Source organism: Anopheles arabiensis, chromosome 2 (assembly GCF_016920715.1).
Source record: "Anopheles arabiensis isolate DONGOLA chromosome 2, AaraD3, whole genome shotgun sequence".
Taxonomy (NCBI): Eukaryota; Metazoa; Arthropoda; class Insecta; order Diptera; family Culicidae; genus Anopheles; species Anopheles arabiensis.
In genome coordinates, this window is record NC_053517.1 from 98,482,811 (window position 1) to 98,498,548 (window position 15,738).

At 48.7% G+C, this 15,738-nt stretch overlaps 2 protein-coding genes across 2 annotated transcripts; both read left to right on the forward strand.

Moving 5' to 3' along the window:
* The first annotated feature begins 870 nt into the window (after positions 1-870).
* Positions 871-1,566, forward strand: LOC120895154 (cuticle protein 16.5-like). Its single transcript, XM_040298242.1, has 2 exons — positions 871-984; positions 1,058-1,566. The coding sequence occupies exons 1-2, from the start codon at positions 967-969 to the stop codon at positions 1,379-1,381; spliced, it is 342 nt and encodes a 113-aa protein (XP_040154176.1). The 5' UTR covers positions 871-966; the 3' UTR covers positions 1,382-1,566.
* Positions 1,567-13,959: 12,393 nt separating this feature from the next.
* On the forward strand, positions 13,960-15,166 carry LOC120897253 (cuticle protein 10.6-like). The gene is made up of 3 exons (XM_040301978.1): positions 13,960-14,093; positions 14,200-14,442; positions 14,576-15,166. Exons 1-3 carry the CDS (start codon positions 14,082-14,084, stop codon positions 14,735-14,737), a joined length of 417 nt encoding a protein of 138 aa, XP_040157912.1. The 5' UTR covers positions 13,960-14,081; the 3' UTR covers positions 14,738-15,166.
* Positions 15,167-15,738: the final 572 nt, after the last annotated feature.

Genomic DNA, 15,738 nt, shown 5'->3' on the forward strand with positions numbered 1-15,738 from the left:
TGTATGCAAAATGAGTAAAAAAATCGTCAGGATTGGAGCACGGATTGCGTAAAACGTATTTTATAGTGTTAAATCATTAAAATTTAAAATTCACAATCAGGGCGAGATTTTCAGTACTTTTGCATGCAATTTTAAGACTTGCGTCCAACGTGGGTTAGAAGTTCTTTTCGCCCAGGTATCTTAATCATTTTCAAGCATCAACCCCAATCCGCAAAAGCTCACTTTTGCCGCGATTTACGACCAAGCGAAAATAAAAAGTTTAGGATTTGTATGGGGCGAACACATATGTGTTCGTAAATCGCGGCGAAAGTGAGCTTTTGCGGGTTGGGATTGCACAAGGTAACTAGAACTGCAGATTGAACTTTTAGGGCATAATTACCGTGCAACCAGACATTCCGCCAAATGGCGTCACGCCGTGAAACCAAAATCAATGACATTTGATGATATTCGATGAGAATTTCATACAAAATAATTAAGTTAAGTTTTACGGCGAATACAGTTACACATGTAGCTCCTGTACGTATATGTACACATCAGTTACATGATTTTCCTTCAGATCGGACAGGGCGAAAAATATATCGCAGATTTATTGCATTCGATGAATCCAGGTAAAATCAACGTTTTGAAGCACCACTTCGTAGCCTTGGCATTCAATTTGGGAAAGTGTACCACGGTCTAGATATACATTGTGCAATCCTGCAATAGTCCCATCGTATGACACACACTGTCTGCCCCACCGAATACTAGGTGGAGCAGGGTGAGGGTTGACTTCACTGCGACAAAATGAAATTGAACAATAATTCCGTATGCAAACCGGCATGATGGTTGGGTTGTTCATGTGTGTCCTATTCGTATAAAACGCATCCGCAACCCCAACAGTAGCATCAGTCGCTTCACAACAATCTAACAAACAAACTTCACAAGTCTTTCGAACGTCAGAGTTCCCCACAAACCCCAACAAGCATCATGTCTACCAAGATTGTGGTAAGTGTCCTTTACTCCTTCGAAGCTGTTCTAGTCGAGCTTTTAATTCTTTAATTCCATCCCACTCCTTAAGATTTGCCTGGTTGTGTGCGTGTTCGGTGCTGCTTCGGCTGGTGTTTTTCCAGTGGCAGCTCCTCTTGCTGCGGCAGGAGTCGTCGCACCGTACGCCACCTCCTACAACGCGCACACCGTCAACCATGCGGTAGCGGCCCCGGTCGTTGCGGCTGCTCCGGCCGTCGTTGCTGCCCCGGCGGCACGCTTCGTAGCTCCGGCTGCTCCTGCTCTGGCATACACTGCTGCGGGACTGCCAGCTTACAGTGCCTACACTGCCGCAGGTCTGCCAGGCTTCGGTGCCTACTCGGCCTACACTGGACTGCCCGCTCCGTACGTTTTCTAAGGCACGCGTTGAAGCATACACATTGGCAAGGACTGAACATTGGGGTTCTGTCGAGAGACTGCTGATCGTTCGTACTGACGCTCTTTTCCTGCATCTATGATCTTTTGTAAATACTGTTCTTCCTGCTTAACTCAATTCTTGTCACAATCAAAATATAACGCCTTTTTAGAAGGAATGTTCCTAAACATGGACAAATGCTTTACATATCTGCTAAGTGCATCCGAAATCCACTTCTAAAAAGAATTCTTGGCGTATTATTATCGAATTTGCTCCTTCTAGTAATCGTTTACAGAGGTCCCATATAAAGCCAACCCCAGTCTAGTGTCCAAAGTGAACGATAATTGCCTACTCAATTTCCACTAATCTAATCGATGTCGTACACCGACCAATCGAACCATTTTTATCGAACGAACTAATTATGCCTATTATAATAATTAAGCTCAATGAATTCGCTCACACACAAACCAACTAACCAGCCATTGATCGATAAGGGCTCAAGCCCCCGAAACCGGCCCACCAGTCACGCTAGGGCTAGGGTTTTTCTACTCAAGCATTGGCCAACGCTGGCTGACGGTCTGGTGACCTTGTGATGGATCGAAAATCTAATTCCAGCTCCAATCTCAAAAGCACTGTTCGAAGGTCTGCACCGATAGTGTCAACTCATCGTGTAACAATTATAAACAAGATGCCAAAGATTACGTGACCGAACTCATGCATTTCTTGTACAAACGGGGGCTTATAAACTTTAAGGGCTTTACTATACTATGGTGTGATTTTATACCACAAAGATGTCCAATCACACTGGCGATGAATAACAACACACCGATGATGGACGAAGATCGTGATTGCAGATCATGTTCTGATGCTCGATCGCGTTCACAACGTAAAGGTTTAGCTTTGGATAAATCAACCCTACGCCACACCACCGCATCAAGCCCCGCGACTTACCCTAACAGCTGTTGGCGGCGGGTCAAGCCCTTTCGAGCTGACCGTGAGTTATGCTGAAGAGCAATTGAGCGAGCGCTTGCCTAGCAGCTGCGCTCTGTAAGATGTTCGAATTTTTGCTACACATTTCAGGTCCCGTTCGATCTTTGCCGCCTTTCTGCCCTGCAGGAGCAGACGGAGCGTGCCCTTTACAAAAAAAAGCACACAATGTAGCACACACTCCGAGTGATATGTGTGGACGGGCGAAAAACCGTACCAAAACCCTATTTGTAGGTCACCGAAATGCACCGCCGTTTGTGTTGCGCAACCCGTGTCAGTCGATAAAATTGAGTTTATTTTCAATTTTCTCCAACAGTTAGGGGCCCTTTTAGGCCGGCAAATGAACGATTATGGGTCGCCCTGCACTCCTGCGACGACCATTCCAAGCGTAACGAGCTCCAGTGGCGGGGGCCACGCGAATGACCTTCCGATTGAGAAGTTTAATTTCCTTCCCGTGCTCACCGTCGCCCACGATGGAGCGGTGGAAAAAAAAAGTGGAAAAGACATAAATGTAACAGAACGTGATCGTGCGTGATGACGATCGATGATGGAGAGAGGGAGAGAGAGGTTAATTATCGATAATTTGTTGAATGTTCTTAGTCCGGAGACACACACTACCGGACTTGACTGCTTGGGACCTGTCTGTTCGTGATTCACACGGAACAATATCCTACTTGAGTCATGGCCGTTGAGCTATTTTTAGCGCTCGAGTGCAGTTTTCACACGAACTTTTATGATCGATCACAGCGCAGCTTCAAGGAAGGCTGTAGCTAAAGGCTCTTGAGCTTAAGGAAGTAATCAACGTCTCGCCCAACAATGCCATATGCGTAAAAAGTTGTGTCCTGTAAGTTACGTTTTCATCATTATTGTCCGACCTTATTTGAAATTACTTTGGTTTTTGCCATGTATGAAAAGGATCTGTTGATGAAATTGTTCTGTTCTGAGGACAGACTTATAAGATGTGTACAAAGAGATGGTCCGAGGAGACATCCAGGGGGATTTATTAGTGTATTTTTGTATTGTAATATTTTCTAAGTTCTATGTTCCATTATATCCATTATAAGTCATTGAAAGCCAAACTCACAAGTGGTACAGGCAGGCCTTGACCGATAACGGTTAGTGAGCCAAAGGAGAAGATGTTCCATTATCTTTGAGTAATATTCGGAGGATGTCTATATAGAGTTATACGATGATGAAACAGTGACTCAGTTATCCTGAAATCTTCTTAAATACGAAGAACATCCTGAAATATCTTGATCCATTCAAGACCTCGAATGTATACCAACTTTACCGTCAATAATCATCTTAGTGTCTTTCAATAGTCCTTCATCTGTGTAATATCTCGTGTAAATGAAGCAAAGGATTAATACACCCAACAATCTCCATTCTCACTTCAGCCAATCAGTCCACTTACTGTTAATCCAACGTTGAGACCATTTAGTAGCCGCTACGGATAATCGCACATATCCATTCGTGGACCAAGGCAGTAACTTGTTCCTACACAACCATAAATTAATTCTTTCCTCACGTGATTCAGTTCAATTCTTAAGCGCTGTCCTTCATCCAGGTAACAAGATACTTAGCTGCGAGTGACTTACAGCAAACTGAGCAATAATCTCCCAGAACATGAGTCGGCAGCGTAAAGCCGGCACTGTGTCGGCTGCAAGCCAATCAATAAATTTGCTCGCCAAAATGACTCTTGTGCTGCCCGCGAGCAGTTCATAGGTCGCACCGGCCAACCGCAAACCCGCCCAAGTGCACCGATCGCAACGCAACGACCCTTCGAAGGTCCGGCCAAGAACTGTCAATAACCTACGAGGGTTCTATTGCACCGCTCGTTGTGTACACCGGCACTGGGAAAAGTGATCGCGATCGCATACGCGTTTAACTCGCCCGATGATAATGCAAATCGCGGTGCGCCACGCGCTAGAAATTCCATGCAAATGCTTCACCCAAAGAGTGTCTGCCGCTGCTGTGGGACGAATCGCCCCAGGGACTATTAATCAATTTTATAGCATTCTCATAAATGTTATGAAATGCGTCGCGGCAAGCGGCGGCGTCGTGGCGGCTGGCCGATTGTGATCTCCCCTCAGACCGAGGCGAGACCGGTGGACCAGTTTCTGCCGAGAATATTGTAACGCTACGAGCATATTCACTACATGTTTGAGGTGGTACCCGGACAAACGCTGGTATGTTTGCAGAAAACACACCACCGCACACTTTGAGCTTCGTTAGCTGATTGGAGCACCCAAGCAGTAAAACACTTCACAGTCAAAGAACCGCTGAGAGCTGAGAATATGATTTATCGACTTTACGTCCCACTGCCAGAATCATTCCCCTGCCACAGCGAGCTTTTTCCACCGCCATCAATGCTTACCGGGTTGCGTAATTGAGCCGGACCGGAGCGATTGCACGTTCTTTGTTTCAATTCGGCCCATTCCATCTGTCATGCTGCCACGTGACACGCTCCAAGTACTCGGCAACGACCTCAAAGGGTGTATGTGTGTGTGTGAAGCTAGAACACAAACAACCGTGATAAGTATCGCGGGGTGAGCGATATCGAGTGCCGTTGTGTTTTTTGTTTCTATTGGACATTCCACATCGTGCAATTATTGAGCGTCGCAAAGAATTAGGAACAATTTATCATCCCTTTAAAGGTAAATCCGTAACCAGCATGATGGTGTAGCCACTCACAAGTCATTGTCACCTCCGAATCGGAGTTGGGCGATTGGGGCGGTCCGTTCGATCGCCATATACGCGTGCGTCTATTTGTGGCAATCTTAGATGTGATTTAATTGATCGCAACCATTCCGAAGTTTGCTGGTTGCTTTGGTTGCTTGTTTGTAGGAAGTTTGCTTGCTTGGTAGAATGATTCAGCAACAAAGACTGTAAAGACTTTCTTTCGTGTTCTATTCGAAAATTCTTGCTCCGATAGCTCCCTCCACAGCGGCAAACATTCCAGACCCAATTAGATCCCTTTCAGCACAAGATCATTTCAATCAAACCAGACGTAAAGGCAAGCTCTGTCTGTCTGTGGACGTTTGTTGCGTTTGTACGAAGCAAGCGATAATGTCACCCCGCTAACAACACCAGCACGGAGCAGGTCGCTTTATCGTTGACATGACAGTACTCTGCTCGGGTCGCTAGAGCACTCCACCAAAGTCCCTTTCGTTAGCGTTCAGCATAACAAGCACAAGCAGGGAGGCTCGTTCGGCAGGCGAAAAGGGAAGCTCAACCGTTGCCGTCCACCACGGTTACGCTCGAGCGCCCGGTTTGGGCCCTAAGATGTAAAAGTTCAGCCTGGACGGTGCACAACTCACACGGCTTACGCACAGCAGCGCGCAGCCGATCACCCGATCCGGCCAATTGAATGCAATGTTGCAATTTACAGTGATTAAATTTATAATAAAGTCTTGGAACGCTCCAGCGTCCACCGTTGGTCGTTGGACAACCGCAAACAAAACGTTACCATTAGGATTTAATTTTGTCAACCCATTCGTACCCGTCGATCGGGTGTGTGTGTGTGTGTGCGTGAGGTTGTGGTGCAAAACTGTGCACGAACATGATTGGTGGGCGATCGGTAAAAAGCGGTGACACTTTGCCGTATTTGCATTTGCCCCAGTCCGTTTCGCTTGCATGGTCAATCTGCACAAATTTAACCTTCGCTGTAATTAGTTTGTATCGATCGTGACACGCTCTGAAGGTTTTGGGATTGTGGAGGATTAAGGATATTTTGCCAAAATGTCTTTAAAACTTTTAGTTGACAACTAAAATAGAACACCGTTTAAGCGACAAAGGTTAAGGACTTTGCACTCAGATAAAGCTACTAGCAACTACTCCCATCTTAAAAAAGGGGAAAACAATCGTGCTGACAAGATTAACCAAACCATTCGACACCGTTCAAACACAACCTGTTCTTCATGCACACACACACTGCGCATACAATCGCCTACCGGGCGCGCTTAACGTTTTGCGCGTACGCTCGAGTTGCGCGAGTGAACGCAAGCTTTCACGAATTTATTAGGTGCGTAAGCGCGTCAAGCGCAACACAAAAAAAGCACACTAACAGATTTATTGCCTGCAGGAAGGGTTGACCGCGTTCACTAACGCACTCACAGGAAGTGGATATAATTTCACATGCTTACGCATGTTGCTTGTTTAGTTTTTTTTTTTTTCAAACTGTGTGATCAACTCTCCTTTCCAATACTTTGTAACGACGCTGTGTGTGTATGTGCAGCTTTTTTGAATGATAAATTTACTTCTGATAAGATTCAAACTGGTTGCTCTCGGGCCTAGCTGTAGCAACACCCACCTTTTATGCACCAGTTGACTTCTGCACAAGATCGATCGCGGTGTCAGCGGGTCGAGCAGCGGGCACGAGATGCAATTAACCGGCCAGCAGCCGCGACTCATGCACGAATCGACAGCGTGGCGAAGATCGATCGGTCACGCGAAACCGTTTGCCCGGCTTGTCGCGGTGCCCTTTTGCGCCAGAAGCCGCCCGCCGTGTGCCAGGTGACAAGGCGTAAAGACGCTGTAAAGACGGCAGGAAACATGAGACAACCTCCTCCGGTCGTGGTGGTCTCTCCATTTCGGTTCTTTCACATTCAAAATCAAACATCCTGGGAGAGTCTGCAACACACATAAAATCGCCGCCTCGATTAACGTGTAATTATTTAATCAGCATCAAAATAGGAAAATTGTCGATAATTGCTAGCGTGCGGGCCACGCTCCCGGCAAAACGATGGCCATGATGATGGCGAAGGTGTGCTTGTGCTTCTAAGTCAGCTTGTGGCTGGCATCTTCTTACCGAAAAAGTCGAAACACGAGCAAAGAACACGATAGGAAGTGATGGAATTTTGTGCACAAAAAAAAAAACCAACTCTTTATACACGCGCTTTGGTCTTCATAACATCTATCTGCTGTAGCAAAAAATAAATACACACGCGTGTGTGTCTCTTTGCGAACAATTCAGCGCCTTTACACTCCTTCTGCCGAAGCGGTATGAAAATAAAACTGTCTCAAGGCCGTCGTGCAGCAGTAACAGCGCGATGATTACTGAGGCGCGACCACGTTCACCACAAGGCGTTTCGGGGGCCGTTTTATTACAGCTGAAGACGCACACACATATCAACTATCCTATTCCTATTCTTTCCTTCCACTCTTCGCACAAAGGTGGACGTGGTTCCGGTCGTGATTTTTGAGCTGAGTAGTTATTTTTAAACCTTTAGGAAATTTCCATTTTTCACAAACACAAACCATCTGTACTGCTTGTGATGCACTTTTTCGTAACTCACTCCGGCTGTCTCATTGTCGCCTGCGGACAATTGGCCGTGCTTGTACCAAACGTTGTGTTGGCTTCGGCTTGTCGGAGGCTTTGCATTTGGAAACTCCGTTACATATCCTCGCCAGCCAGTTATTCATAAAACCGTGCGCTACGACCAACCGATGGCGCGCAGCCGCCGACAGTGTTGTGCGGCGTGAAAACAGCGTTTGACTCAAACGGGGACCATCCGTTGCATCAGGTCACGATTGTTTTCTGTCTGCCGGGCTCGTGCTGCAGTGCCGCTGTTGCTTAGGCAAATGGGTCCTCACAATGTGTCATTATTTTAAGTGAACTTATAGACGTGTTTATTACGTGCAAAGTGCGGGGTCGTTCGGCGCTAGCAGCAGTCTGAGCTGGCCATGCTACTAGCTGGTGGACTTGGCTCATTGTCAAAATATTGTGTGCGCAAGATGTAAAGCATAATGTTGACATTACCACGAAGAGTCGGTCTCTAAACGAAGGACACTGAATGCTCCTCCTCCTTCACCGATTACATTGTGAATTGTGCAATCGACGCTCTCTTTATGGCCAGTGAAAAGGACCATTGCTTGACATTTGATTATGGCCATTTTTCATTTCTCTTTCATGACCATCAATTACCTGACTGCTCCAGTGCATCTCGCTAATAAAAGACACTCATTATGAATTACACCACATTACACCTACATTTTATCAGATTAACATTTGCTGACGACTGCCGCTGCGGCAAGGTTACCAGAAAGGCGATCATTTCACCAGCTCAGATCGCAGTTGCAAAAACACACGCTGGCACCATGTTCCTGCTGACATTTCATTTCAGCAGCAAAGTACAAGGCTTTCCGTTCGGCCATAATCCTGAATCCCGAATTCGTTCTATACGGTGCTCCGCCGGCTAATACCCCTTTCCGTTTTGTTTTGCCTTTACTTCAGATCGTTTTACCGTTCTCTGGACAAAAGCAGAATAAAGTTCAGTATAATATTACCCTTTCCCTCCCCTTCTCCTCTCCAATTCCTCCTTATCTACTGCTTCCATTTGTGTGCTGATTTATTGGTGTCGAAATGCTCCAGTTTCGACTGCTTTGACATTTTACGTACGCTCGCCTGCAATGAAGGCGGTTCGTCGCTTTATCGCGCGTTGAAGTCTTTCGTGCATTGCGGGCTAAGCGCAGCTAGACGACGATGCGGCCGCTTCAGGTAGCCAGCGTATCGACAACCTGAGGCGGCGTAAATCAACTTGACCCATATTCTCCCGCGATCCTCGTGCATATGTATATGAACCTTGTTTTTTACCTTCGCTCGGCCACTTCTCATCTGTATCAATTAAAGCCGACTTATTTATCGCATTGTCACCGGCCCAACATTGTCCCTGTGTAATTGCTTCCAGCCTACTACCACGTCTAATGTTCATTGCTGTCCAGTTCCATTACGTAACGGGGTGTCTACATTCCCTTCGTCTCCATCCTTTGAAGTCAATTCTATCGTGCATGACCGGCTCGAGAAGGGTTGGGCGTGTTGGATACCCAACGGTGTCAGCGTCCGTCCAGCGTCAGCTGCTCCACATTGCGATTCTGCGTGAGAGTTTCGTGAGAGTGCCAGCCGGAGTGCAACTGGCAAGGCGTCTCCGATAACACATCATGTTCGTACACGCATAACAGCTCGAGTGCGATAAACAAGTCAAGCAAAGCGTTGAAGAAAAGTGCGAAATACCTCCGACCTACGAGACCCATGTGCCCTGACGACATCAGCTTGCTGCTGCTGCTGCTGTGGGCTGATTCATCTGGGCAGGTGTTCGAGCAGTTCGGACCACACTGCTCGAAATGTGTGTGAGTCAACTTTCCTTTCAGCCCCGCAAGGGACGGGGTGTGGAACGGGTCGATCGTTCCACTGACCGACCGACCGACCGACCTAACCTAACCAATCGCACACACACTCGTAACCTGTCGCCTGGCGAATCGAATGGTGTGAGCCCTTTTGCTTTCATTGCACGACCCGTTTGCTACCCGGTTTCAAGTTGCATTACAATCCGGTGGCCCGAGCCGACCGACCTGAGCAGAGGGCTACTGCAATCGCAGACTCGTGGCGTGCCTCCCTATCCTATGCGCTCACAAAAGACGTTTGCCCCCGTTTTGTCCGCTCGGTTTAAATTGTGGCATGACAACGAATTGATTAGTCAGACCTCTCTCTCTCTCTCTCCTTCTATCTGTGTATCTTACGAGTCCCTTCAGCAATGAAACTGTTTTCACTTTATCACATTAATTATCCTTCATTTCGTTCGGGGTGTTTTAGCAGTCAGCATGAAACTCCCAGTGGTTGCCCTTTTTTGGGGAGAGGACGGCAAACAAACCGCCCGCGAGGAGAGTGTGCCGGCACCTTACTCGACAACCCTTCATTATCCAATCACTGCAGCCGTTTGATCGTGATTACCTGCATGAGTTATTTCGATAATGCAACGCGAGTCTTAATGATCGTGCCCGTCGGCGTTGGGAAGCGGCCCGTGCGATCACTTAATCCCGCCTCGGGAAGACATTTCAAAAACCTCGGTTGGCAATGCAAGATATAGAATTTCATCGCTCGTGTGATCTCGGATGATCTTGAGGTTTCTATCTTTTAGAAAATCGATCGATCGAAACCCTCCAACCAGTGGCCATGTAATCGCCCAAGCAATTACCAAACCCCGTGTCGTTATTTGCTTTTTTTCAAGCCACGTGTCGACTCCGCTCCAATCGATCTAATATCGACAAGTTAACTGATCGCGGTCCGCCCTAGCAATCATAATCACCTCCAAAGTGGTCTGACTTTGATTCGTCACTTTGTCATTCGATCGGACAGATCGAGCAGCACGATTGGTGAATGGAGAGTGCAATTAATGCATTCGCGTAAATGGTCCGGTTGCTCACTCACTGTGCTGAAAGCTCACACGAGGTGGCGCGCGGAGAAACAATACGTTCTACGTTGTGTAATGTATGGTTCGCACGCAGCTGCTGCCATGCCGGTCGTTGCAGTATAAGGTCGAAGGTTCTAGCTCGAGGGAGGACAAGCTCCTTCAAGTGGACCTAAAGGCCTCTAACGCCCCTAAACCTAAGGCCACAAGGTTTAGTTGGTGGTTTTAGAATCCGCCAAGAATTAGCTGGATGGCTTCTGTAGCAAACTTGAAACATTGTACCCTTTTTCCTTTTGTTCTTGCTGTGTGATGTGGTAATAAAACTCCCAACTTCAGGCACAACTACCTGACAGGATTATTGCACTAGACGTAAGCTTTCCGCAGCCCAACTACAAGCTTTTACGACCCAATAACAAGCACCCGACGTGGAGCCGCCACGAGGCAATCAGGAACTAACATCTTACTCCGACCAGAACCAGCCTGCCATCCGGGTCTTGCTCCCGGACTTGTGCTGCAGCATGGACACAGCCGCGGGCCTTCTATTGCCTCCACAAGAACGAACGAACAAATAAGCTTTAAGATTTTCCCTGACCTCCGCACCAGTTTCGTACCGTTCCAATCGGACGACCTTCGCTGACATTGAAATCATAAATCAGAGCGCACACCGAATGGCGAGGCAGCGCTTTATGGACACCGTTGTCGCACAAAAGACCTCCCCCGACGGGACGCAAAGGCCACCCGATCTGATTCCATTTTCACCGTCCAATCTGGATGATCTGGCCTGCTAGCTGTTGCACACCTGGCGATGGCGGCTGATGGTGGTGGTGGTGGTGCATAATTGTCGATGCAAATTGCCTGCCTGCGCTGTCTATCGGACAAAACCGCGATCCCTTCCGAGCCAGCGGTATACAGTGAGACGTACTTCGAGGTTGTTAGTTCGCCCCGCTCGAGGGAAGAGTATGAGTAAGCGGCCTGGCTGACTGTGTTGCTTCCCTTCGCGTCGAAATCAATTCACCCGACACGGGGAGACCGCGGGGAGGACACTTTCGGTTTCGATGGGGAATTAATTACAGCTGCAACAATCAACTGCCACCCCCTTTCCCTGCGTGCCCGAGCCCGACCGATCGGATCGGCTCAATCGTGCCCGATCTTCGTGTGAAAAATGCACTATTGACACACACTGCGAAAAGGCACCCGGCGGCACCCGATCGAGTGTGCGCGGCCACCGCAAAGCGTGGTGGTACACACTGCATTGCTGCTGCTGGTGCTACCATTTGCTGCTGCTGCAGGACGACAGCAAAATTACACAACCCCACAAGGGCCCCCCCGTCAGAGCGCGCCAATCGAACCGAAAGAATCATTCCACGAATTTTCTGACAACCTTTTAGCCGTACCTAAGGGCAGGCGGACTAGCCTCCGCCGGTGCGATCTGGCGTGGTTCACACATGCATCAGATGACGCTGTAAGCCAGTTTTTCTTCCAATCCCTTCATTGCAGAAAGCTGCTGCAAAAAAAAGCTAACCCGAATCCGGCCCCAGGTGGACAGTTTTTTTCTATGGAATGTTTCACTTCTCTTCTCAGGGTGAGCGAAGCATCCGTTTAAAGACATCCGTTACTGGTCTGGGGACTGATGCGTGATGTCGCAATAGATAACCGTTTAGCACTGGCGCCTCTGGCCGATTGCACACGCACTCGCACACACACGCACGCACAAGTCCGTCGGCATTCTTCGGATGCATCTCGTGGCGATCAATCAGCGCGCGTTTGGGTTTGCAAGCGCCCTAGAGAGTGTCTCATGTGCTCAAGTGTTATAAATTTATTTTAAACGGTTTCTCGCTAAGAATTCCTATCGCTCCTTTCTGTTGCACAAAATGATGGCTCGTAAGGCTAACTGAAGAGGAAATAAGATTCAAATATCAAGCTTTCTATTCGTCAATCCTGTTAATTCTGCAATATATTAAAAAAAATACCCCACAACTAGCCTCTAGCTACAAATTATTCGTATCCCTTCAATGAAATGTATCTAATACGTCCACTAGACCCTGTTCAATCCCGTTCTCTCCTTCGCTAAGCACCAATCAAATAATCGCAATCAAGCGCAATTCCTCCATCATACACCTGCTCCTGCATCGTGCATGGTGTGCAAGTGATATAATGAGAGCAATGTGGAAGACTTTATTGCAATCTAATGGTAGCGCTAATGTCCCGCGGAAGCCTGACAGCCAGCAACATCGACACCACCGCTCGAGTGAGTCATTTGCCCTGCCCAGCCTTGAGTGCACCCGCCGATTCGTCGTATTACCGTGGGAATCGGGTGAGAAAAATGTCAACTGCATCACGACTTCCTCAAAGCCATTACGAGCTCGAGCTATGAGGTAAAGATTCGTGTGTGAACCTCAAGCAGCAGGTCCTGTTGCACTTTTTTCAACCGTTTCTGCGACGTCTGCGTGCTCACTGAAAGTGCTTCCTTTTATGCACGTTTTATTAATCAATATCTAGTAACGCTTACAAATGTTCTTTTTATGACACATTTTCCCTAAATAAAAAGACACGTTAAAACACATGATGATGATTGCAAGTGATCAGTCGCACGCGTGAATCGACTCGACGGTCGAGAACAAGACGAGCCCAGCCGACTCGATCGATCGATCTGCAAACTCCCAAAGCCCAAACCCATTCCATGCCACTAGCCGTGCGACACTGAGAGGTTAAATCAATGGCAATCTGCAGCGCGCCGGTCGGTGTATGTGATCGTGTGAGCAATCCCCAGTCGGCAGGAGGAGGGGATCGCTCTCTGTCGACCGGCGCGCTACCTTTACGGTCGGCTTTTTGCATCGTGCCCCGGCGTACACCACCCCGATGATATCGTTAGCTTCTCGCGAAGAAGGAGTAACCGCTTTTTTTTTTGCTTTTTGCTTTCCTCTTCGACTCGGTCTAGGCAGCAGAAGCTGAGGCTTCGGGTCGGGTCACTATCAAAATACCCCCTCCGCCACTGTGTCGCAGACATGCCTATGCCACAGCTCCATCTAAGAGACAATCCCTTCAAGCCACGCGAGTCGAGGATCGGCCGCAATTGGCGGGGAGGGAGAGTCGGTTGGAAGAGGTACCCGTGTGTAAACACAACAATCGAAAAGCAACTGTAACCATACGTGTTTATGTGTGTGTGTGTGTGTGTGTATATTTGTTGGCACACGCGATCGCTTGTGGCGTTGTGGTGTACTAATGCACTTACTACTCGCGCGTGCGTAAACAGATCGGCAATAGGCGGATCGATGAGAACCAATGCGCACGAGCGGGACACGACGACAACTGTGCGAGATATCAATTCTTGAGCGACTCGAGCGGCTAACAAGACAGTGGTGCCTTCGGATTCTGTAGCCCGAAAGGCTGAACAGGCCCGAGCGGCACTATAAATAGTCAGACCGGCCAGCCAGAAAAGCATTCCAGTTCCAGCACCTCAAAGTGTAACAAAGCTTCTTAGCCTTCTTCGAACTTTTTCGTTCACAAAACCAACCCAACCCAAACTCAAAATGTTCAAGCTCGTAAGTGTCCTTCGCCTTCCCCAAAAAGTGTCCTGCCCAAAGTGACTCCAGTGCGTGCATCCTCGTGCTAATCCCATCGTGATTTTTCCAATTCCGAATCCATTAGGTGGTTCTGCCTCTGTTCTTCGCCGCCGTCTCCGCCGGATACCTCGGATCGCCGCTGGCCTACTCTGCCCCGGCTTACGCCCACGCTCCGCTGGCCGCCGCCTACCACGCCCCGTACGCTTATGGTGCCCCGGTCGTCAAGACTGTCGCTGCCCCGGTTGCCTACGCCGCCCCGGCCTACCATGCTGCCCCGATCGTTAAGGCTGTTGCCCCGGTTGCCACCAGCTACGCCAACACCTACAAGGTAAGGATCGATCCCGCACAAATAGGACGAATACACATCCATCGGGTTCGTCGCTTGCTTCGGATTCGGTTTGAGTCTTTCGTTTTAAAATCGGTTCTAATCGCATCCTTTTCGCATCGTTTCACACTCACAGGTCTCCGTGAAGGCCCCGGTTGCCTACGCCGCCCCGGCCGTCGTGTCCCACGCCCCGGTTGCCTACGCCGCCCCGGCCTACGCCGCCCACGCCTACGCCGCTCCGGCCTACGCCGCCCATGCTTACGCCGCCCCGGCCTACGCTCACGGATACTACCACTAAAGCGGGACGGGCAGTGTGTGACTCCGGGAACGGATGAGATGGAGTCCCACCATTTAGCGCACCAACCATCCCGATGGTCCTGATCCAGCAGCGATTGAGGATGGAGCCGGGTGGTCGGTGTTGCCCGATCGGTGCTGTGCCTCTCTGTTCTCTCCTCTTGCCATTAGGGTTTAATGCATAATCCATTCCGTTCCGGCGAAAGACGACGCAAGCAAAACACCTATCAATAGCTGGAAAAATTTGAGCACACTATGTTGCCACATTTCATCCTCACCTCCCGGCAATGTACAAACAAACAAAAACACACCAGAACTCCCCCCACCCCATCAAACCAGAAACAAACTGAGTCGAACCACTGTGTACATACGATGTAAATTCACTGTATTTATTACGGAATAAAACTCTACCTATAAAAAATACAAACAAACACTTGTTTATGTTTCTTTACAATAACTCATTTTTGCTCTCCAATCAACACCCACAGCAAATCAAAGAGCACCTTTTATGCTACACACCCCCATTGCGCCACATTGCGCACCACTTCTCACCCCGCCACGAGTTCTGCTCGTGTTCTCGTAACCTTTTTGGCGGGCGGCAGCCCGCAAATGTCATCCTGCTTGCAAACTGCCAAGCGGCAAATCTAAACCGCCCTTTTCCGGCACGAGCACGGGTCGGCGGGAGAAGGTCTACCAAGCAAGGGCAGGCAACACATTTTAAGAACACAACACATTATGCAATCGACAGAGGCGACAGCGCGACACCGGTGCACCACAGCAAGCGGGGGTGAGCTTGCGTGGAGGGAGTGCTATGACCGATCTCTTTTCCCACCATCATCATGACAAGAGAGGCAACAAAAAATTATACCGTTCTAAGAACTAGCATTGAAACCCCTGCGAAAGGCGTTGGAGGCCGATGGGCTTTGCCTTCTTCGAAACCGGACCCAGCCCTTTTACGTTTGCAATCACGGGTGGCACACGGCTCTCTAATTATCGTGGGGGGGG

Bases quoted from the DNA above. Each gene is read 5' to 3' on its own strand.
- LOC120897253 (XM_040301978.1), top strand. The intron at 14,443-14,575 runs GTAAGGATCGAT...TCACACTCACAG, and splicing joins GCTACGCCAACACCTACAAG to GTCTCCGTGAAGGCCCCGGT.